Here is a 22,553-nt window from a genome sequence, read left to right as displayed (position 1 = left end):
CTCAGCCAATGCAACCTCACAGGATGCTCACGCAGGCTGAGGAGCACGGTGGCAGCCCGAGGCCTGCAGCCCTGCCGTGCCCCAAGCCTGGCACGCCGTGCTGCAGGCTGCCAGGAGCCGTGGGGCTGCTGCAAAAGCTCCTCGAGAGCTGTCACGTCGGGGCTGTGCGACGCATCAGAGCAGCTGTCTGGAATGTAGGGCATTGGGACAGCAGCGCAAGGCTGGGCGAGCAACAGCGCTTCAGGTTTGGAAATAGTGACAGGTCCTTGGGCAGGCCGGTGCCGGGCCAGGAGGAGGAGCCAGGCAGAGCTGCGAGCGGCTGGAGCGAGTGGCAGCGGGCGAGGGGCTGCGGGCAGGGCGAGGGGCCGCCGGCTGCCTGGGGCTGCGGAGAACAGGTAATGGGAGCGTCTGTCGCTGCTAATTGTACCGCTTTAGCCTTAGGAATGCTACTGTAGGTTGTTTGGTTGTTTGGTTGTTTGTCTCTGCCAATCAATAATTACTTTAAAAAAATGTGATTTTCCCATTAAAAGAAAATGGAGAATTCTCAGTATGCATTTTTCCGCTTCTGTGATTCCTGTCCCAGGGAAAGACAGAGCCAGAGGAACTCATATTCTTGTCAGTGGACTTCAGTGCTAGAGGAAAGATGGACGTTAGGTTTGTTGTAGGAAAAAATACATAAATAGCATGAATATAACAAGCCTCTAAAGAAATGAGACGAATTTGCCTTTTTATTGCTTCCTGTCTACCATAACAACCTGTTCCTCATTTAACTTCTCCTCCCCTTTTAAAAAAAAAAATAGCATCTCCTACATAAGAGTGTTTAATCCAGAAGGCTCAGAAGGCATTTGTACCACATGGACCACAGTGGTAGTTTACACCTTCCACTCTTTCAAGATCCAGCAGCATGTTGGCCCTGCAACGTGACCAAGCAATGTTTATTACTGGCAGCTCCCAACTGGCCGATCTGAGTTTTATGGTCATTTCTGTCTAATGATCATGCTCACAAATAGGTGGGTAGGGAAGGCTTGGGATCAAAGCATAAGCCACAGATTTCACAACGTTTTCTTGGCAAAACAAGGTGTTGATTTAGCTGCTGGCTGCAATCTGCAGACCTTCATTAAGGTGTTCTCCTTATGATGACTCTGATAGCATCTTCCCTCCTGTTTCCATGGGACAGCCCTCAGCCCAGCAGCACAGCCTCGGCTGGCACAGCGCTGTGAGCAGGTGGGAGCCATGGTGGAGCGGCGCACGGCTGTCTCCTTTAGGGGTATCTCAGGCCCAGCAGCACCCCTATTTTCGGCCTCAGAACAGGTGCCCAGAGCCTTGTTTACAAAGGACGGGCAAGCAGGCGTTGATCCTGGGGGGATTTCACGTGCCGTTCTGAAGCAGCTGCCTCCACACAGCAGCTGTTTCCACATCCCCCTGCCCATCCCAGCAGGGCGGCCGCTGTTTTCCAACTGAGCATGCGGGCCTCCAAAATCATGTTTGCTTGAGGCCTGTCTTATCTTCTGCTTCACTGGCAGACAAAGATTTTTGCAGTTACTTGGGCTGGAGAAGGGATTTATTCAACTTGTGAAGTGCCTGAAGGACTCAGATGAATTGGCGCCCTGCCTATTAACTGGTCCTGGTATTGGCAAATGGTTTAAAAGAGAGCGGCTAAGTGTGGCTGGAGGGCAAAGCTGGAGCTCTGCTGTCTGGTGTCTGCAGCAGCACAGCACGAGGGAAGGCGTGTGGTGCAGAAATGAGTGCACAAGAACAGCTGGCCTTGGTGGGGGTGTGAGGGCTGCAGTCGGGCCGTGGTGGTCCAGCAGGCACTGCAGCACTGCCATGTGAGCTCGGGCGCTGTGCTGCAGGTACTGCCTCGTGCCTGTGTTTGGTTGGTGGTTATAGCTGCTATCTGTCTGCCTCTTCTGCAACAACAGCCCCTCAGGTCTTGCCCTGTGCCGCTAAAAAGAGCTCAGACAACGCTGTTTCTTTGTTTCTCCCTAAAGGGAAGCTCCAGACAAACGCCAGCAAGTCCCTGTCTTGCCAGGTTAGGCATTGTTTTCATGCTCTCTTGGTGCTGTAATGGCTGTAAAAAGGAAATAGTTCAGTGTTTATAGCAGCAGTGATGCAATGCTTGTTCTTTTCAGCTTTGGGATTCCACTCCCATAGCCTTCTCCCAGGCCTGGGAGATGGGAGATACTGGGTGGAAAAAGCAGACACCTGCTTTCTGCATGGGAAGACTGTTCCCATGCGCCTTGTTTTGAGGCTCTTAGAAGGGGTGAGTGGCTGCTGTGAGGAGAGGTAAAGCAGGGCTGGCGTGGGCCAGGAGCCTCCAGCTTTCCTGTCTGCCTTCACTCCTCATTCCCGTAGAACCCCAGGCTGCCCGTGGGCTCTCTGATGCCCGTTGCTGCCCGCTGTTCCCTGGGCAGACTCTCCTTCAGCCCTGCCTGCTCCTAGGTCACAGGTCTCAGGCTGCCCATGTAAACAGCTGTCCCTCATGGCCAATACTGACCAAAAGAAAACATGGATTTTCTTTGGTCTTTGTGTTCCATGTGCATTAATCACCTGAGAGTTGTCTGGGCTTTGCTTAATTTTCTGAATACCTGGTAGGGAGCAAAGGCACTCACACAGCAGCGGAAAATTCTCAGGGCCATGCCGGCACATGGCTTCTTAAAATAGTGAACGCCTTCAGCGGGAGGAATGCGCTGACCCGTTTAGGTGGCATTGCTGAGCTGTGTGTGAGAGCGCCTGCCGATGCTGGGACTCAGACTCAGCACCACCAGAAAAACACAGGGATGCTGCTGGGCGTGCGCTTCTAATTTTAGCTGAGAGCCTTCCTATGGCCGGCTGGAGACAGCAACATCCCTGACCTCTTCCGAAAATACTGAATGCTGAACAACCGATCTACCCTGCTAAGAAAGTATTAACAGAGCTTTACAGAAATGAGCCATCTTTAATAATTGGCTTCAGCCTCCCCGCAGCAGCTGCTGTGCCTGCAGCAGCGGAGGTCCAGCCCTGTGGGTGACCCGCTCAGCACAGCCCCCTGCTCTCCATCCCTGCTGGTGCCAGCCCTCGGGGCTGGAAGCGCTCGGGCGCATTATGAGCGAGTTATGAAGCCACCGATTGCCCAACCAAAGTTTTTAATTATTATTTTCATTCTAAGCACTCCATTTGCCCTTTTCACACATGGTACCCTTGCCACGTGCGGTTTAGTCGTAGCTCCTTGGGCCATCCCAGGACACCTGCTCCTCCCTGCCCACCATAGCCCCTTAATCTCTCCTGTTTCTGAGTCGAGCCGGGCAGGGCCGTCAGAAGGGCACACGGGGCAGGAGGGTCTATTTTAAGCAAAACATTTGCTTCAGGCCATGCGCTTTTTAGAGCCACATTTTTCCTTAGGCCATATGCTTTTAAGATCTGATGTCGCCTTTGTAATAAGAACTTTAGCTTGTTACTATTTCTGTCTTTGGTTACGGTGGTGCACCTGGACGGAGACGTGGGGGGGGTGGCAGCCTCCGCCGATTCTGTTTTGCTGCTGATGCGGTCCCAGCGTCCCGGCAGCAGGCAGCACTGCTGGGTGGGAGCAGCGGGCAGCCTTCGAGGAAGCAGCGACCGGCCGCATCGCTCCTGGCGTTGCGCAGGGCCTCGCTCGGTGCCCGATAACGAGCTTCATTTAGCTCCGCACGTCCCTGCCCTCGCCTCACCGCCGGGCGCCGCGGCTTTGCGAGAGTTCTTTCGCTGAAGGGCGGAGCAAAAATAGCGCACATCCCGCAAACAGCCTGGGCCGCGGGGCGAGGAAGGCCCAGGCGGCTCAGCGGCGCTGCGGGGCACAGCGCGCCTCCGTGCGGGGAGCAGCCGCTCCGAGGGCCGCGCAGCGAGCGCCGTTCCGGGCAGTGAGCGCCGCGCCGCGCCGAACTACAGCTCCCAGCGCCGCCGTCACGTGCCGCAGGTCACGTGCCCGCCCGGCCCCTTTGTTTTGAGCGGCGCTGGCAGCGGCCGGCGGCACCCGAGAGCTCCGCACCGAGCCGGGCCAGCGGACGGCGGCACCGCGGCGCGCGGAGATCCCGGCCCGGCCCTGCTCGGCTGCGGGTGGCACCGAAACCCGGAGGGTGAGGAGAGCGGCGGGAGGGCGCGCGGCGGGACGGCCGGGGCTGGAGACGGGCGGGACCGCGGGGAAGCGCGCGGTAGAGCTCCGCTGCCGGGTCCCGCCGGGAGCTTCGTGACCCCGCTACGCCTGCGGGCGGCGGGGCCGGCCGGCAGCTCGCAGCGGTCCGGGGTCGCCGCCGCCGCCGTTTTGTAACCCCGCGTCTCCCCGCGCCCCTCCGTGCCCCCGGGCGGCGGCGCGTTGGAGCCCCGCGGCGCGGATTGGGCTGCGGGCGGGGGGGGCGGGGCCGTGCGTAGCGGGGTGAAGGTGAGCTGGAGGGCGCGCGTGCGCGTGGCGGCCTCGGGACGGGGGGGCGGCGCGCGTGTGCGCGCAGGGGGCTGTGGGGCGGCTGAGGGGCGCACGCCTCGGCCCCGCTCCGGGCTCTGCAGTCACGGCCCCGCGCGGGGACGAAGGGCGGCGGCTCGGCCGTGTAAACAGGAAGGTGGCGGCGTGCGCTGGGAGCGGCCCGCGCTTCCGGGCCTGTTCGTGCCCGCGCTCCCCGGCTGCGGGCGCCGCGTGCCCGCGTTGGCGCCGCTACGCGCGGTCCGCCCGCGGCCGGCCGGGCTGAACTACCCCGCGCAGGGCGCGCCCGAACGCCGTGCACGTGCTGAAGAGTTTTGTTTGTTTTTGTTTTTGCCGCTCGGTTTGGGGTATTTCGGGCCTCAATTAATCGTGAGTCTCACGTCCAAATCAGTTCCTGTTTTTGCCGGGTGATTTTTGAGGGCGCTCGGGCTCGCTATGTGTCACAGCCTTGTTTATTGCTGAATCTTGGCGTTGCTGACATTTGTAACAAAGGACTTCTGCAGTGCCGCTAACTGTACCTGTTGGTCAGCTTTGGATTCTTATTGCCGAGGTATTGCTATTTATCGGGAGGCTTCCATCGTTCTGACACTCCTGTTAAACCAACCACAAATGCTCCCTTAAAACGAACAGCTTTATTTTGCTGTGTCGTGAAGAAGGAAGAAAAGACGCCGTGTTTGGTATTGGTGGAAGGAAAGCCTCTGCCTCTTCCTCCATCCTGCGCTGTGGGTTAGGCGGCGTGCCATCCCTGGGGCTGTGCCGGCCCTCGGTGTGTCCCAGCCGTGCCGAGGGACCCGGCCTGGAGGTGACTGGGCGTGGGGTGGGAGCTGCCTCCGTGTGCAGCAGCACTCGGCCTCAGCAGCTCCCAGGACTGCACCCCGTGGCAGCATGGTGGTGCCGCTGCTGGAAGCCTCACTGGCTGCACGGAGCTGCTGCTGCTCTCTGTCCCTTCTGCGCATGGAGCATCTTAGTTCTGTGAGAAAAGGAAACCCTAACCTGCCAGCAAGCTGGTAGTTGTTAGAGCTGGGCTGAAAGGGGGCATAATGCTTCAAAGGGTGGTGAGTCACTGAAACAGGTTGCCCAAGGAGATTGTGGATACCCCATCCCTGGAGGCATTCAAGGCCAGGCTGGATGTGTCTCTGGGCAGCCTGGTCTGCTGGTTGGTGACCCTGCACATAGTTGGAACTACATGGTCACTGCAGTCCTTTTCAACCCAGGCCATTCTATGATAATGCAGCAGGGGAAGGACAAGTTTGGTGCAATGTGAAGTTGTTTGTACAGGAGCCTCACTGATACAAGGTGTCAGGGCAGAGGTTCTATGGACCTGGTGGCCTCTGAATTAGGGCTTCAGCTATGGGATGTTTTTGAGGAACCTCTGGTGCAGCTGAGCCTCCAGGCAGCACTGGCTGTGAGGAGGCAGAGGAACTGCCTGTTGGTGAACCAGCTGAACTTGGAGGTGTGTGTGGGAGCATCTGTGTCAGAGGCAGTTCGTTTGAATACACGGTCTCTGTGGCTTGTTTAAGGTCCTTCCTGGCTTGTTTAAGGTCCTTCCTGGCTTGTTTAAGGTCCTTCCTGGCTTGTTTAAGGTCCTTCCTGGCTTGTTTAAGGTCCTTCCTTGCTGCCATTTACTCAGGCAAGCTGTCCAGTGCATTTTGTCCATTTAAGACATACAGAGCAAGGAGTGCAAGAAAAGCATACATGTGTCTGATGGAGCTCCACAAATGACAGTGTCGCGGAGTCATAGAATGACTTAGGTCAGAAGGGACATTAAAGATCACGTAGTTTAAACCCCCCTGCCATGGGCAGGAACACCTCCCACCTCAGGCTGCCTAGAGCATCATCAGCCCCGAACATCTCCAGGGATGGGACACCTACAGAACTTCTGTGCACAGCAATGCCAGCACACCAGTGCCCTCTGGGTTAGGAAGAAATTCTTAACATCTAACCTAGATTTCCCCTCTTTTTTTCAAAGCCATTTGTCCTTGTCCTGTCACTATTGGGCTGTGTAAAAAGTCAGTCCCCTTTCTGCTCGTAAGCTCCCTACAAGTACTGGTGATGGTCTTATGTAAATATTTGCTTCAGCAAATGTACAGAAGTGACTGGACAGAAATTAAATCTTATATTCAAAGCAGAAATTTCTTCATTGGAGTTCAGTTATTTTTTTCTTCGTTGTGTCTTGTTTGTGACATTACAGTATTTAGCCCCTGGAGTAGGTTTTGCTCTGTGGATTTTTCTTTAGTCTCCTGTTTCTTTAAACCGTCAGGGCATTAAAAAAAAATACACAAATCATTTGGTGACCAATAATTTGGTGCTATTCCTAGTTTCAAGTATAAGGAAGGCAGTGCTTCCTCCAGTGAGCTGTCTTAGCCCAAAGGCCTTATTTTCATTTGTTGGTGATTGCATCATGCAGTATCTTTGTAAGTCTTTAACTCCTCACAGAAGAAAAAGCCCAGCTCTTTTTTAACAGTCATAGTTTCCTTCCCTCTCATGCAGTCTGCTGGTGTCCCAGTTCTAACTAAAGACCTGCTTTGTTTTGGAGACTCTCCATTAACTTGAACAAAACAGTGATTTAAAGCCGTGCCACCAGAATCAATCTTTTAGGGTTTATATTTAGATTTTCTTTGTTACATTTCCCTTTTCTACTGCAAATGCTTCACTTCTGCCCACGTTCCCGTGCTGAGTAGTATGGAATTGACTGCGGACTGCTGGGTGCTGGCAGCACAGCCGTGGAGGTGGTGATGGCGGTGGCAGAGGCTGTTGTTGTTCTTGGTTTTTATGTGGGCTGTGTCATTCCGGGCAGAATGGTTGGGAAATAAATTCCTCGGACAGAATATCTGTTACAGATCAGGCTGCCTTAATGATGCCTCGTTAGCTGGTTGCCTCAGAGAGATTTTGCTAGATGTGCTCACTGCAGCAGTGTTTGTCAGGCAGTGCAGTGACAACTGAGCCCGTTTTAATTCGGATTAAATGAACTATTCTGTAGGATAAAGGAGTCCACTGACAATCTGCCTTGTAAATGTGTGTGAAGGAGTTTATATGGAAGGTTTAGAAAAACCTTTCTCAGTGAGTAGATAAATGTACAGCACACCTCCCTGGTCCTTGTAGAGATGGTGCCTTTGACAGGTGCTGTGTTTATGTAAGGTAGGAAGGAATGGTTGGTTGTGTTCTGTATTAAGCAACGGTGCAGGCAGACTTGGATGGGGTAATGCAGCTCTGAACATGCTAACGTGTCAGGAAATCTAATCTGTGTTAGGAACTGATGTTTACTGACTCTCTACATTGGGAACAAGGGAAACCAAAGCACCTCCTCAAGTATTTGCAGGAAAAAAAAATCCATGAGTTTTAAAATAATTCAGGGCAGGTTCTCCTAGACATGCACATAGGAAGTACCTGCGTGTGGAATGGTATCCGTGTGAGAGCTGGGAAGAGCAGCCCTCTGCTGGCCCGGAGTTCTGCTGGACCAGTTCAGTTCTGAGTTCAGGAGTGCTGGTGAGCCGTATTGCTGCCTGACCCACTGACCACATCGCCTCTAATATCCAGGATCTGCACAGTCTGTTGTGTTTTCTTCACCTAAAAATTTTAGTTTTGGTGTTACTGGCATTTGAGCAATTTTTGCTACTCCAGCACTTTGATAATCTGTACTGGGAGGGATGTTGTGCACTGTGTACTTAAAACTGAAAAGAAAGCAATGTTTTTGCTAGTAATTGTAGTTCTTTGGAGAACAGAAGATTTCTTTCCTCAGTAAACTTCCCTTGATTTTTAGCTTCAGTAGCTTTATATAATGTCATTCTCTATCCTGTTTTGCAGTTCTGTTTTAACAGTTTACATTTATTATTAATTCCAGCTTAGGTTATTAGTGAGCTAATTTCTAGATATGGGGAGTGGAAAAGTGAAAACAGTGGTCAAGGCTGTTCATGGAGATAACTGATGGCTGTTAACCACTGGCAGTGCGTTATAGTATTTGCGATAACAGGTAAAGGAGTGATTTATCTCAACTCAATTTGTATATTGCAAGTTTCTTTTTTTTTTTCTCCCCCACCTTTTTATTAGTTTGATGACAGTGTTACACGAAGGCTCCAAAAGCCAGAAGAGCCCAAGCTCTGGAGCTTTGTGCAGGAGAGTCCTTGGTTTGTGTCAGTAAAGCAGTCTGCTGAAGCTGAGCTCCCATTTCACTTGTGTTGAGCTCTAGTCCTATGCTAGCAATGCTGGGATGTTCAGAATTTGTCAGCCCTGACAGCTGTTCCATGTATAGTATACAGATAGTATACGGAGTACGCTTTGTGTTTAACATGGAACAGATGGCGCTGCCTTGCCCTGCCAAGGTCACTTGCTGTGAGATATGGGTCAGCCCCGGTAAAGGTGGGAAGCTGTACTGACTGTGTGCCCCACGGGTGTCTCGGCTGTTTGTCGTGATGGAGCGAAGAAGATACCAGACTGACTGCTAAGTGTTTTTAATTTTTCAGACCGTAGCACTGCGGAGAAGAAACTCGGCCAGCTTTTCTCAATGACTCTATAGCCAACTGATGTAACAATGGTACTAATATTGGGACGCAGACTGAATAGAGAGGATAGTGGGATACGAGATTCCCCTGCAACCAAGCGGAAAGTTTTTGAAATGGACCCAAAGTCGTTGTCAGGCCCTGAGTTTTTTGACTTCTCCTCGGGATCATCGCACGCTGAAAGCATTCTGCAGATCTTCAATGAGTTCCGAGACAGCCGGCTGTTCACGGACGTCATTATCTGTGTGGAGGGCCGGGAGTTTCCCTGCCACCGCGCGGTGCTCTCAGCCTGCAGCAGCTACTTCAGAGCCATGTTTTGCAACGATCACCGAGAAAGCAGGGAGATGCTGGTGGAGATCAATGGCATTTTAGCTGAAGCTATGGATTGCTTCTTGCAGTACGTGTACACCGGCAAGGTGAAAATCACTACGGAGAACGTGCAGTATCTGTTTGAAACATCAAGCCTCTTTCAGATCAGCGTTCTGCGCGATGCCTGTGCCAAGTTCCTGGAAGAACAGCTGGACCCCTGCAACTGCCTGGGCATCCAGCGCTTCGCAGACACGCACTCGCTCAAGACGCTGTTCACCAAGTGCAGGAATTTTGCGCTGCAGACGTTTGAGGACGTGTCCCAGCACGAAGAGTTCCTCGAGCTGGGCAAAGATGAGCTTATTGATTACATCTGCAGCGATGAGCTGGTGATCACGAAGGAAGAGATGGTGTTTGAGGCTGTCATGCGCTGGGTGTACCGGGCGGTTGAGCTGCGAAGGCCGGTGCTCCACGAGCTGCTGACACACGTCAGGCTCCCGCTGTTACACCCCAACTACTTCGTTCAGACTGTGGAAGTGGACCAGCTGATACAGAATTCCCCAGAGTGCTACCAGCTGCTGCACGAGGCCAGGAGGTACCATATCCTTGGCAATGAGATGATGTCTCCCAGGACTCGGCCACGCAGGTGAGGGAGTTTTGTATTTGTTTTTTTATTTTGTACACACTCTCCTAGAAAAGAGTTATTTGCATTTGATCTTGGTTTGCATTCTGGAGCACTGCATTTATACCTGTGTACTTCCCCACACTGCCTAGATAGAAATAAGGCAAGTTTTTACAGATAAATGAAGGTATTCTACGTCGCAAGTGAAATATTTTTCATATTTTTAATGTTTGCTTGATGTTATCTTAATTCATGCAGTGGCAGCATCTTGAAATCAACTTGCTATGCTACAGCAAGTAAGCCGTTCCATTTTCTGACATCCTTTCTTTTTTTTGCAATAGTCACATAAGCATGCACTGTGTTGCAAACAATATGGATGGGGATACATATACAGAGGATTTACTTGTTACGTTGTAAAATGCTTTAAAAAATTGCAGTAGACAACAGAACAACAGGTTGTTAACTACAAAGAAATAATATCTTTCATTTTTAAAGAATTATGAAACAGTTCATGAAATATTTCATGCTTATTCCATGACGTTTTAATAATCCAGAATTACTGCTACTTAATGATGTGTTACAAAAATACAAACGGTGACTGAATTTGTGAGAGGAACGCAATTAATGGCCGATGGTGGTTATGGTCTTTCCTCCCACCCCAAGTATTTTCCCAGAAAAAGCCTTACTTCTCCACATAGTTGACACAAAGGTTTATTAGCTGATTTAAGCTGCAGTTTTAAAATCAGGTGCTCTGTGAAGGCGATGCTCTTTATGAGCCCCTTGCAGCCCCGCTGTCGGCTTTTTAAAGCTGTGCAGTGCTGTGGAGCGTCTGGGAGCTTTTGGTTTGCTGAAGTTCAGGAGCTGGGAACGCTGGTTTGTGAGGAGTTCCCTGAGCCGGCTCTGAGGGAGCTGTAGCAGTGTCTTTGTAGCATTCCAGCTTGTAAATGCCATACCTTGCCTAATGCAGGTGATTTCAGGCTGTCTTGTGTTTCTTCGTGCTAGGCCTAATAAGCAGCAGCATGAAACTGAGTAGGCAGGAGTGAGAGAAGTCATTAAAAGAGAAAAAGCTGGCTGGCCTCCCAGCAGGAATTATTTCCCCTTTTCTAGATTACATTCGTGGAATAGTTCTTTGTCATTTGTTTCTGCCTATTTGTTTGCCTATTTGTTTCAGTTGCCTATAGCAAAAAGAGGTGATGTTTTAAAACAGTTACCAGGTCTCCCCTTGCCCATGTTTTCATCGCAGCTTTTCTGGGCATTTCTTCGAGGTTTGGGGAGCGGAGGACATTGGAGAGATCTTTTCTTTCTTGACTTCTTCCGATTCCTTTTTTAATATAAACTCTTTCTAAAAGGAAATAGGCAGTAGCATCAGAATCTCCCAAGCGAGTGTTTTGTCTGAAACTTACGGAAACAGCATACGATTCCTTGTATGGACATGTATGCAGTTAAAGTGTAGTCTACTCATTTTTAAAAAAACAGCGTGGATTTTTTTCACAGTTTTTTTTTCTTTTTTCTTTTAATCTTTTTTTTGGAGGCTAGTGAGGAGGTACCTGAGGCACACAGTGTAAAACATGGGGTGACCAGCTCGTTTCAGTGCTGTGTGCCTCTAGACTCTGCTGACAGACACAGAAGGTCTCACTGAGGATCCTGTGCAGTTGTGTACCTGCAGTGACGTACTCACATATTAAGGCTGGATTTCTCTTGTCCCCTGCTGGCTGTGTTGCACAGCAGGTCAGTGAGCACTGCTCAAGCAGTGAGCAGTAGCAAATTTCCATATGCAAAAAAAAAAAACAAAAAACAAAAAAAGCTGCCAACCGGGCTCTTGCTGTGCTGTGGTTCAAATTATCTTTAGATTTTCGTGTTCCCATGAATTCCTTTATCACTCAGTTCCTCTAAAGCTGTCCGATAACTGAATGCTCTCTTTAACTGGTAAGAAGCTGCTCCAGTTACAAACGTTTTGGCGCATCTTCTTTGGCTACTTGCAGACGTGTTCAAAGAAGGTGGGTGGCTCAAAAGAGGTGACTTTTGATTCCACTTGACATTTCTGTCTTCCTGTTCGCTACACAAGTCAGTACCCAGGAGAAGCTATACTGACAGGAGGCATGTAGTCTCCCAGACCTAAGATGGTTTTGAATGGAATCTCTTTAGATTACTGGAGGTTCTTCAGTGCAGCTGACGTGGTGGTGCTTGGCTCTGTCCCCTAGGCCAAAGGGCTGCATGCAGCTCAGGACCCCTTGGAAAGCTGCTTTAGCAGTGCTCTGGATAATGTGATGCTGGCAGCTGTCTCCCGTTCCCCTTTGTCCATTCTCTCACCTCCTCACAACTGGAGGGTCTCCCTTGGAACTTCCAGCTCACCTCTGTTCCTCCCCTCATGCTGTTTCCTTTGAGGGCTGTCAGGAGGACCCCCTGTACCCCTGCTTCACATCTTATCTGGAGCTGCAGCTTCTTCTAACCTCCATTCACAGATATCATTAGTTCATTTGGAACTAACTTTAAAACCTCTACAGTGCAAGACTTGTTCAAGGAAATGGAACAGAGCAAGTATTTCTTAATTGAGGAAAGCGTATGGCTACATAAGCACTACACCTACGTAGGATATTTCTTTTTCTTTGGATTTAAAACGTTGTGCTAAACTAACATCCCCTTTAAGGAGCACAGCTCTCATAACAAGCCCTCTTCAATCCCACATTTTTTGTTCAGCTAATTTGAAAGTAAATGTTGACACTTCAGTACAGTAAGCTTTTCAGTAAATAGAGGGCTTGGTTCTAATCTAAAAAGTAATCTGCAGACAAACACTTTTTCAGCATGCAGTTAGTTGATATCTAGGCTTGCCTCTGGGCAGGTTGTGAGATTAATAACTTGCTCTTAAGAAAACTTTTCTTTCCGTGGGTACTGCCTTAGAGGTACAGAAAGTTTTCCTCTCCTGCCTTTTGAGAGATTCCTTTCAGAGCTCTCTCTTTCATTTCTCTTAAAAATGAATACTTCAAATAAATACACAGAAACGGAGAATCAACATCACTTCAAAGCTGAGCAGCAGAAAAGACTGTTCTCCTGTCCAGTTCAGGTGTGTAAAGTGCCTCCACAGATGCAAATCTTCACTGTGTAATCTTTCTTACAGTGCCTTTTCAGTACCTTTGCCTTTGTGTAAGACAGAAGGGTGTATTTTATGTGTGGTGACAAGGAGGTAGAGGAGTGAAATGGTTTTGTTCGTGATGTTTCAAAGCAGGGAAATTGTCATCAGGATTTATAAGCTAATATATGTATGCATGAGTTCAAGTATTAGGAAATCTGGGCGCAGATCATACGAGTTTTAGCTCAAATGCAGTCATAAAGCAGGGTGGGTTTTTTTGTTTTGAGACAGTGGGATACTCAGCAGTGTTGTGAATGGGATCTCTATTCATGAGGATCAAAGTTAAAGCACAAAACAACAACGAGGCTTACTAAAAGTAAATCTTGCATTATTTTATGATTACTACACAGCAGACCTTGAAATAACCTCAAAACGTTCTCTCAAATGGAGAGAAGGGATGAAATTCATTCCTAATTTGATTTGCTTGTAGAAGATGGTTGACTCTCTGCATTCAAACATGGACTAAAATATAGTAGATTTTTCTACTGTTTTTCTGTGAACACAGAGTACATATAATGCAGAAGCATTGGGTCAGAAGGAGAATGAGGGTGGAGCAATATGAAAGCTTTGCAGACTATCTCATGCTTACTTTCAGAGTTCTTGATTTCTTTTTTGGCTTGAATTTTCTAACTTTTCTTTTTCCAAACAGTTTTTGAAGGCATTGTTATTTGGCCTCCATATATTGATAAGTACCTCTTACATCTGAGTTTTGTTTTCCCTTTTTTAGGTCAACTGGTTATTCTGAGGTGATAGTTGTTGTTGGAGGCTGTGAAAGAGTTGGAGGGTTTAACTTGCCGTACACCGAGTGCTACGATCCTGTAACAGGAGAATGGAAATCACTGGCCAAACTTCCAGAGTTTACCAAATCTGAGTATGCAGTGTGCGCCCTACGAAATGATATCCTTGTTTCAGGTGAATAATCCTTCCAATTCCTTCCAATTTGAGCATCTGAGTTGGTAATCCACGTATGCCAGCCCTTTTTAGATACCCCTCACTTAGTCCTTCTAGGAAGGATTGATCGTATGGTACAGCACACGTTAGTTTAAGCAAAGAATCTGTCTCCTCAGGTTTGTAGTACCTTTGTCATTTGAACAGTGTGTAAAAAGCAGGAGATGGTACATGGATCAAAGAGAGGGAAGCAGCTCATGTTAGCAGTGTTCCCCAGGGCACAGCAGCAGTTAAGATTCCCATTTTGAGAGTCTTGTCCAGGTAGTTACACTCGAGGAAGTCCAAAAAGCATGAGCAGAAGCCATTAAGGTGCATTCTGATCTCAAGAAATAATCTGATGTGATAGCAGCATGTTGCTGAGAGAGGGAGGTTTACAGAAGTAAAACAACTTATCTCTGTTTTCATGTTTTGAAATCTTCTGAAACTGACTTCAGTCAAGTATGAAAAGAGTATAATTCCACTGCCCCTGTAGAGGGGCATGACAGTAGCTGACACTTCTCATTCTGGCATTAATTTATTCAGACTGGCATATTTTTGTTTTAAAGGTGGAAGAATCAATAGTCGGGATGTATGGATTTATAACTCTCAGCTTAACATTTGGATCAGAGTTGCCTCCTTAAATAAAGGCAGATGGCGTCATAAAATGGCTGTTCTTCTTGGTAAAGTAAGAGAAGTACATTTATAATTCCTTCAGCTGGGATGTTTCATATGTGTAAGAAAGTAGTGGAGAAGACATACGTACACGCTTAGTACTACCTTGTTGCACGTCCCATTAAATCATATTTCATATTTTCAAATAAGGTAATATTTAAAATAATTGTGCTCTTGATCAGTCATTCACTGTCCTTGGAACTGAAAATCCTCAAAGTTTTTTTTGTGAGCTGTCATCAAAATGTCTCAGCTCCAAGTTCTGGGGATTTTTTTGCAGGCAAAGAAATGTATCAGAACTTGCCCACGTTTAAAAAGTGCTCTCAAAATCTAAATGATCTATGCTGTTTTTAAGAAAAAGCAGTACTGCTTTGTCTTCTCTCCGTTCTTTTATTTGGTGTTTTATAGTGAAATTAACCTGCCATGTTACTGTAAGGAAATGGAGATTTATTTGTGCCTTAATGTGAAACTAGTACTTGGGATCAGCTGACTCCATTAATGAAAGTCAGGGAGGGGCTGTGTGGGTTCCCTTGCAGTAAGTTTTAGAGATGGAGGAAGGAGGGCAGGCACAATTAATAATGAGATCTGCTTCTTATGTATGAGAGATGCCACAGGAAAGAAAAGGGGAATTTACAAACTGAGAGGAAGTACTTTGTAAGCAAGTAGAAAAAAGTAAAACAGAAAAGCAGAGGTGTGTTCAGGTGCACTTCTGCAGCTGCCCCTGCTGAATGTGGCCTTTCACTTGCGAAATGCTGAGAAATGCCTTCTTTTGTAAGTGTCATTCAAATAGTGAAGTTCTGTTTCTGTTTTATTATAGTATGTTTTCAATGTCTGTTTGCATCGTCTTTCTCTGTGTGACTAAATGGAAACTCTCCTGGAACTATTACTTTTAGGCCACATTCTTCTATCCATATGATATACATATATCTTTTTACAGAAGTATCCCCTCAAGTGAAAGCCTAAAAATAAAAAGTAAAAAAAAAATGAGCATTTCTGCAGCATTACTTTCATAATTGAATGCTGTAAGGACTCTAAAAAGGAAATGATGGTCGTTTTCACCATTTTGCCTAGGTGTATGTTGTTGGAGGATACGATGGGCAAAACCGCCTGAGCAGCGTGGAGTGCTACGATTCCTTTTCCAATCGATGGACAGAGGTGGCTCCCCTCAAGGAAGCTGTGAGCTCTCCTGCAGTCACCAGCTGTGTTGGCAAACTGTTTGTGATCGGCGGCGGTCCTGATGACAACACGTGTTCTGACAAGGTCACTTAACTGCTCGCACCTCTTATATCCACAGTAAAGAGAAATGCTGGTTTGAAAATGATCTGTTTTAATTGGCTTTGGATGGAGCATGGAATTGGGAAATTACAAAAATACGTAGCAGGAAACAGTAACTTATTAGCATGCTGTTACTTTGGTTTCTGTCGTGGACATTAAATGTGCTGTGTGAGGCTTAAACCAAACTGTCTGGACAAAGGTGTTGAATACAGACCACACAAAAAGACTCATACGCACGCCTGTATTTGTATGGACTTAATTTTCTTGGTGAGGTACTGCCCACCAAGCATTGCTTCCTTCTCTGTCCATGTTACAAATTGTGGGTGTGCCACGCTATAATTTCAGGTGGGCCTTTAATCTCAAATGCATGTGTTTGTTTTCAGGTTCAGTCTTACGATCCTGACACTAATTCTTGGCTGCTCCGTGCAACTATCCCTATTGCAAAAAGATGCATTACGGCTGTGTCTTTAAACAATCTGATCTATGTTGCTGGTGGACTCACCAAGGCAATATACTGCTATGACCCAGTTGAGGACTACTGGATGCACGTACAGAACACGTTCAGCAGACAGGTAATTAAACACAACAAGGCCTGTAAACGTCTGAAAGGTATTGATTTACATGAATATCTTGGGAGGAAATTAATAGAAGCTTATTTAAATCTCTTAAAATTGCATCTCTTGATTCCATCCCTGCTTTACTTCTTCATCTATATAGTAGACAACCTCAGAGAAGAGACTAAACTAGTAGGTTTTAAGCTGAGAGCCAGTGTTAGCCAGCCCAGTCTTTGAGAGAAGTTACTGTTGGACAAGAGGGTAACAGTAGACTGGATAACATTTCAAGTGCCTAGAAATAGATCTCTGTCAAGCCCTGTTACATTTTTTTTTATATAAATTGAAGACAGTAATTTTCTTATAATTGATTCTAGACATCTGTCAGTATTTTTTGTTGCATTGAAAAGCTTTGAAATGTGGATAGGAATACTGTACAGCACAGAAAGTATCTGACTTGAGCAGTGAGAGCCATGTCACTTCAGTATGTGGAACACTTAACAGCATGTGTCCCCCTCACTAATAAAGTGTATTTGTGTGTTTTATCACTTTTCCCTGTTTTTTTAAAAAATATCTGTTAATCACATCCGCATCTGAAATTTGTACTTTTTCCAGTCCTTCCCTATTTTCTCACTACTTTCTGTTCTGGTCCCTATTTTACTTTCTTTGTTGCAAGTAAGACATAGTGTTGTCATTTCTCTATTTTCTTAGTCGTGACCTGTTTTTTTTTTTCTTTCTCCCTTGTTTACTCCTCCAAAGTGCTTCTACTTGTTCCTTTTTTTTTTTTTTTTTTTTTTTTTCCTGCTTACTGCAGTCCTTCTGAAATCCTCTGCTTCCCTCCTGCCTTTCCTTACCTCAGATATGTAAACGGTCAGCTGTACTCCACTGCATCCTTTGTGCAAGCTATGCAAAGTAAAGGCTTGGACCTGAAAAAGCCCTTTCAGTAGGATTGTGTCACTGCTTTCTTCACACCCTGTGCTTTCTGCATTGGCCCTTTGAGAAGGGAATGGTATGGACCAGTCTGTTTACAAACAGTAGTCACAATGCTGTCCTTTCACTGGGGTGGACGTGCATGAATTGAAATTTCTCTTTTTCAAATAATCACGTATTCCTTTGTGTATTTTGGAACAGGAGAATTGCGGCATGTCTGTGTGTAATGGAAAAATCTATATCCTTGGTGGAAGACGAGAAAACGGTGAAGCCACAGACACTATTCTTTGCTATGATCCTGCAACGGGCATTATTACAGGAGTAGCAGCCATGCCCAGGCCAGTATCGTATCACGGCTGTGTGACCATTCATAGGTATAATGAAAAGGGCTTTAAACTGTAATTTTTTTTGGAGAAGAAGAAAAGGAGAAGATGATGGCATGAACAAATCCAGTAGTCTGCTGCAAGACTGATTTATAAATCCAAAATTGGGAAAATGCCCTTTCCCTACCTAAGTGTCATAAAAAAATTGTATCCTGTGCCTTTTTGGGGGGAGGAAAAAAAAAAAGGCGGGTTAATTTAAGTTAAACTAGTCTCTTGTCTACAAATCTATCTAGTAACCAGACTGTGATCAGATGGTTGTCCTATGTGTGTTTAGTAATTAAATCTTGGAAGCTTTGTAGGGAAAGTGCCTTCACAAGCACTTGTGCCTGTGTCCTAAATAGGGATACCTACAAGCTATTTCAGATTCTGCTAATTGGAAAAGTACATAGACAAGTAAATCTCAAAGAATTATCCAGGATAATTACCTTCAGTTAAGAAACAAACAAACAAACAAACTTGTATGATTACAATTTATATGCAGTGCATTCTCACAAGCAGATTACATGGCTTAACCAAATAGATTTTATTTCAGATCATGCATGGTTTGAGATTTAAAGGAAAAGCAAAAACATACAAAAAAAAAAAAAGACTATTTAAGCTCCATAGGACAAATATTAGATAAATGTTTTTCTCTGAAGAAGAACAGCAACATCTTGGTTGTTTAGTGAGCGAGGACTGTGTACCTTAACGCTATGGACCTCATTCGTAGTGTTGTTAAATGCCTACCAGAAGTGCACAGCTACATAACATGGAAAACCAGTGACTACCAGAGTGTAGGTATGCTCTGTGAAACAAACTTGGAATCCTGGTTTTTAACTTCCTGAATAGTATAGATGAAGCCTGAAAGTTGCTGGGTTCACTCCCTGCTCGGTGTGAAGCATCTCTAAACTGCTCACGGGATAAAGAAGAATGAGCTTTGGGTTCTGCTGCTGTTCGTAATGGCGCCATGAATGGCCTGGTAGTGGAGCTGGGGACTCAGTCTGTGTCCGACAGCAAACAGATGTGTCTTCAAGATCTGTCATCTGAAGAGATGATTCAGTTACCCACCAAGTATTGGTCTTTCTTCAGACAATCACTTCAGCGCAATTCAACTAGTGCAAAAGCTGCTTGGCCACAGATCAGGAGTTCTGAAGGCCCTTCATGTCACTAGAAAAATAGCTGTGGAGCTGTTCATGTAGCCATGAGAGGATAACTCCCACATAACATGTTTTGGCTCATTTTGTAGCCAGCAAAGCACGTGTATTTCAACCTGGATTTCCTTAGTAAGGGTATTTCTTTTAAGTCCTCTTTATATTTCTGCACTTGGTCTCTTTATTCCCATTATTCAGCTGTACAGCTGAGGCACACAAGGTCTCGAAAACTGAAATAGCACTTGAGAGCTGGAAAATGAGTAGGATTTTCTATCTTCTGATTTCCTATTAGTCAGCAGAAAACTCGGGAACTCCCTTTCAAAGGAATTCTGACAGCAGCCAGTAGGGAAGTTGGTCAGTGCCAGGGCAGAGAAAAGCATACGGTTTGTGCAGAGGTGAGCTGGCTTCAGCATTCTGGTGTCCATGCTTACTCAGGAGGGTAAAACAAGCACCATCTCCAGAACGCCGTTTGCTCTGCTGGACTTTCTTCACCATCTCTGTTTCTTCTCGAGATGGAAATTCTGACCCTCAGTGAAGCTGTGCCAAATCGGGAGTCATCGTTTTCAGTGCCACGCGGTCATGACTTTTAAAGAGCACTGGGAGCTGCACTTTGTGATGCATTAACTTGCAACCTCAGGAAAGGACACATTTCAGTTTCTGGCTGAATACCAAACACTGCTTTGTATATGTAAAGAATATTGATAAAATACAAAATTCTGCATATCAATGATGTAATTAGGAATGAGCCCCATGTACATTCACATTGCCCTACATAGGAAGCCATTTGGTAACCTAAGACAGAACTTAGATACAAATGGAATCTTTTTCTAAGTTTCTTGTGTGTCTGCTCGCTGAGTGTTGTTCAAAAAGGTTATTTTAGTGCCTGTGAATAAGGTCCACTGATAGCAATGGTAATTGCCCAGTAACTGATACGATATACTAATACTGTATATAACTCGTGCCATCATTGTAAATGAAAATGTAAAAAATGATAGGAGCACTTCATTAGAGACGCAGTTTGAAAAATATTCTTCCTTCCTCTGACTTCCTTCATGTTTATATTAAGATTTGTGATGTTGATTGTCATGCTAAACTGTTTTTAAGCGTTCTTGATTCAGTGTCATTTATGTATAGGTATCCTTTAGTCTGTTTACAATACTGCACTACCCTGTAAATAGTGAAATACTGCTTTTCATGGTTTTGAAAATTCAGTTTAGAGTTGCATTGTATTTTCTTAACAAATTATGTACCGTTACCTATTATTTTTGAAATTGCAAGTGTTGAATGAACAAGTAAATGCAGAAATGTAGATGTAGAAAAAAACTTTCAGTTGCAGTTCTTGGGAACCTGTATGCAAAGCCAGGCAGTTAGGTGTGGAGCATTGCTAGAGTGGCAGTTATTCATGTAGTCATTTCCTTAGAGCAAGCAGACACTTTCTTCTTGCTTTTTGAGTCTGATTTGCACTTAAGAATTGCTCTCATAAGAACTGTATTTTTAGATGTGGTAGAAAAGAACGATTGAACCATGTTTGCAGAAGGATACGTTATTTAGGAGGCTGCCTTCCTGAGGCACCTGTTCTCTGATGTGTTTCACCTGGGTGTAGATGGAGTCAAAGTTTAAACCTCTCTGCTCTCTGGCTGACTGCAGTTTGTGATTGAGCCAGTTGATTTTTTTTTGTTGTTTGTTTTTCCTCCCTCAGCCAGGGGAGAAAGTTTTGAATGTCTTCCACCATAATCAAAAGATTTGCATCATAAATGGTTATAGGTTTAGCATCTCCAAAGCAAAGCAGTGCTGTCAGTCTAACTCTGTGCAGGCACAGGGATCAGGTCTCCCCAAAGTGCAAATACGTGCAAATATTAAGTGCTGTCTAATATCTCCTTCTGTTAAACAATTAATTATCCATTATGTATTCCACACTTAAAAAGAAATTAGAGTAAATATTTTCCTTCTGTATTTTGATATCCGCTACATCCTGTTCCAAAGTTCATGAGATACGTCCTTCCATTCTTAGCAATGTGATGTAAACTCAGAAGAAAGTTAATGTTAATTTCATCCTGGCTTTGGGCAGGTTCTGTATGGGAAACGTGGGTGCGGGTGGTGCCTTTCTGCTTGTAGCTAGCCCGTGTGCCCTGTTGTTCCTCGACTGCCAAGCATACGGCGTGGCCTGGTAGTCAGCCAGTTTGACTGTAGGCTCCCTTCTTGCTTGTGCTTATATAGGCATCATTTGTGGATTCTCTCCTGTTTGTACCATTATACAGCTCATTTCCCAGGGTGGGCCTGGTACCTTTTGTGAATTGAGCTCTGTGCTTCCTTATTTATAGCATTGTAAGTCCTGAGTTGTACTGACTTATTTTTTTTTAATTGGCACCAGTGCAGCTCTCACTAAAGACTGCTTATTTTCACTGTGAAGCACAGATATGTTTAATGTGAATGATGCTGATATGGATCCCTTGACTCAGTTGACTCAAGCTTTTTAAACAGGATTTGTAATCCTCAGCGTCTGAGAGGCTGATAGTCTAGGAACAGGAGGTGCTCACTTTGACAGAGAAGTCAGGCAGGACCACGCTGGCTGCTCCAGCTTCTCAGGTAGTTGACATCCCCTATGGTAGCAGCTACAGTTGCAGTCTCCAGTTTCCTTTTGCAAGCACTTCCAAGCACTGCTTGGAGCTCTCCCTCATGGGTAGGTGAAGCTGTGAGCTCAGCCCCACAGAGACCAGGTTGAAGCTTATGGGCTGAGGGACGGCAGAAGGAAGGGCAGGGCTGTGCCTTACACTGGCTTTGCTGAATGCAGGCTGTTCTGCATGGCCACAGTTTGCAATTCCTGAAACTCAGTTGGTAAAACTGTTTTTGTGCTCGTTAGCTTCCCTAACTTGGAAGGGTGCATGCTTGGGTGACGTCTGCTGGGGGCAGCGCTCAGGAAAGGCAAAGGTTTGTTTTTCTGAACTTTTTATGCCAGCACTGAGGATGGCAAAAGCCACTTTTAGAACATTTAGGACTCAATCACAGGGAGGTGACGTGAATGTTTTCATCTGAACGTGGGCCCACCGTCAAGAAAGAGCAAATAAAGCAGTCAGTGAACACGTGCCCCGTGTGCGCTGCTGGCTGTCCCACATGCACGGCCCTGAGCGCCGTACTGCCCAAACAGCAGCAGGTCTTTTTTCTGCTCAGGTGCCCGTGTGTGAGCAGCCTGATTTTACTGGTTTTACTGTGACGCTGTTACGAGTGATGCAGTACAGTACTGTAACTATGGCTTCCTTCATACTGAGTTCCAAAGAAAGCGTTGTTAATTTTGAAAATCTCTGTGCCTTGAATTCATGTCTGTTTGTCTATCATGGAGAAGATGGCCTTGGTCAGGGCCAGCTGCTGCTGTTCTTCTGAGAGAGAGAGAAACGCTGCCGCCGCCAACAAGAAGCGCAGCACGGCCTGCGTTTGGAGCACAGACAGAAAATGCTTCCGCAGCACGGCAGCGCTGTGCCGGGTTTGTTCCTCTGCCGTCTGCTTCTCCTGGTTGTGCTGATAGCGGGAAGGCGGTTCTGTAACGTAGCACCACTGCAATAACAGCTACCTATTGCATTTAAGCATATTTCTTGCATAAGTTGTTGTTTGTTTGTTTTTTTTAAAGTTCGATGTACCTAATAAACATTTGCCTTTGGAACGGCTGCCTGTGCCGCGTTGGGGCTGCGGGGGAAGGGCACTGAGGGCGGGGCT

General features: G+C 46.4%; 1 protein-coding gene across 3 annotated transcripts; it reads left to right on the top strand.

The window, feature by feature from the left end:
- The first annotated feature begins 312 nt into the window (after positions 1 to 312).
- Positions 313 to 22,500, top strand: KLHL24 (kelch like family member 24). Of its 3 annotated transcripts, none has more exons than XM_010716347.4 (7): positions 313 to 395; positions 8,890 to 9,877; positions 13,708 to 13,892; positions 14,474 to 14,592; positions 15,648 to 15,836; positions 16,235 to 16,423; positions 17,534 to 22,500. In XM_010716347.4, the coding sequence occupies exons 2-7, from the start codon at positions 8,958 to 8,960 to the stop codon at positions 17,732 to 17,734; spliced, it is 1,803 nt and encodes a 600-aa protein (XP_010714649.1). In that variant the 5' UTR covers positions 313 to 395; positions 8,890 to 8,957; the 3' UTR covers positions 17,735 to 22,500. The 3 variants fall into 3 exon arrangements, with proteins under 3 accessions (XP_010714649.1, XP_085089443.1, XP_010714650.1); XM_085233317.1 differs by lacking the exon at positions 313 to 395 and adding an exon at positions 3,918 to 4,091; XM_010716348.4 differs by lacking the exon at positions 313 to 395 and adding an exon at positions 4,460 to 4,979.
- Positions 22,501 to 22,553: the final 53 nt, after the last annotated feature.

Source organism: Meleagris gallopavo, chromosome 11 (genome assembly GCF_905368555.1).
Source record: "Meleagris gallopavo chromosome 11, MGAL_WU_HG_1.1, whole genome shotgun sequence".
Taxonomy (NCBI): Eukaryota; Metazoa; Chordata; class Aves; order Galliformes; family Phasianidae; genus Meleagris; species Meleagris gallopavo.
Note: the sequence above shows the minus strand (reverse complement) of the source record. Positions and strands in the feature narration are given on the sequence as shown.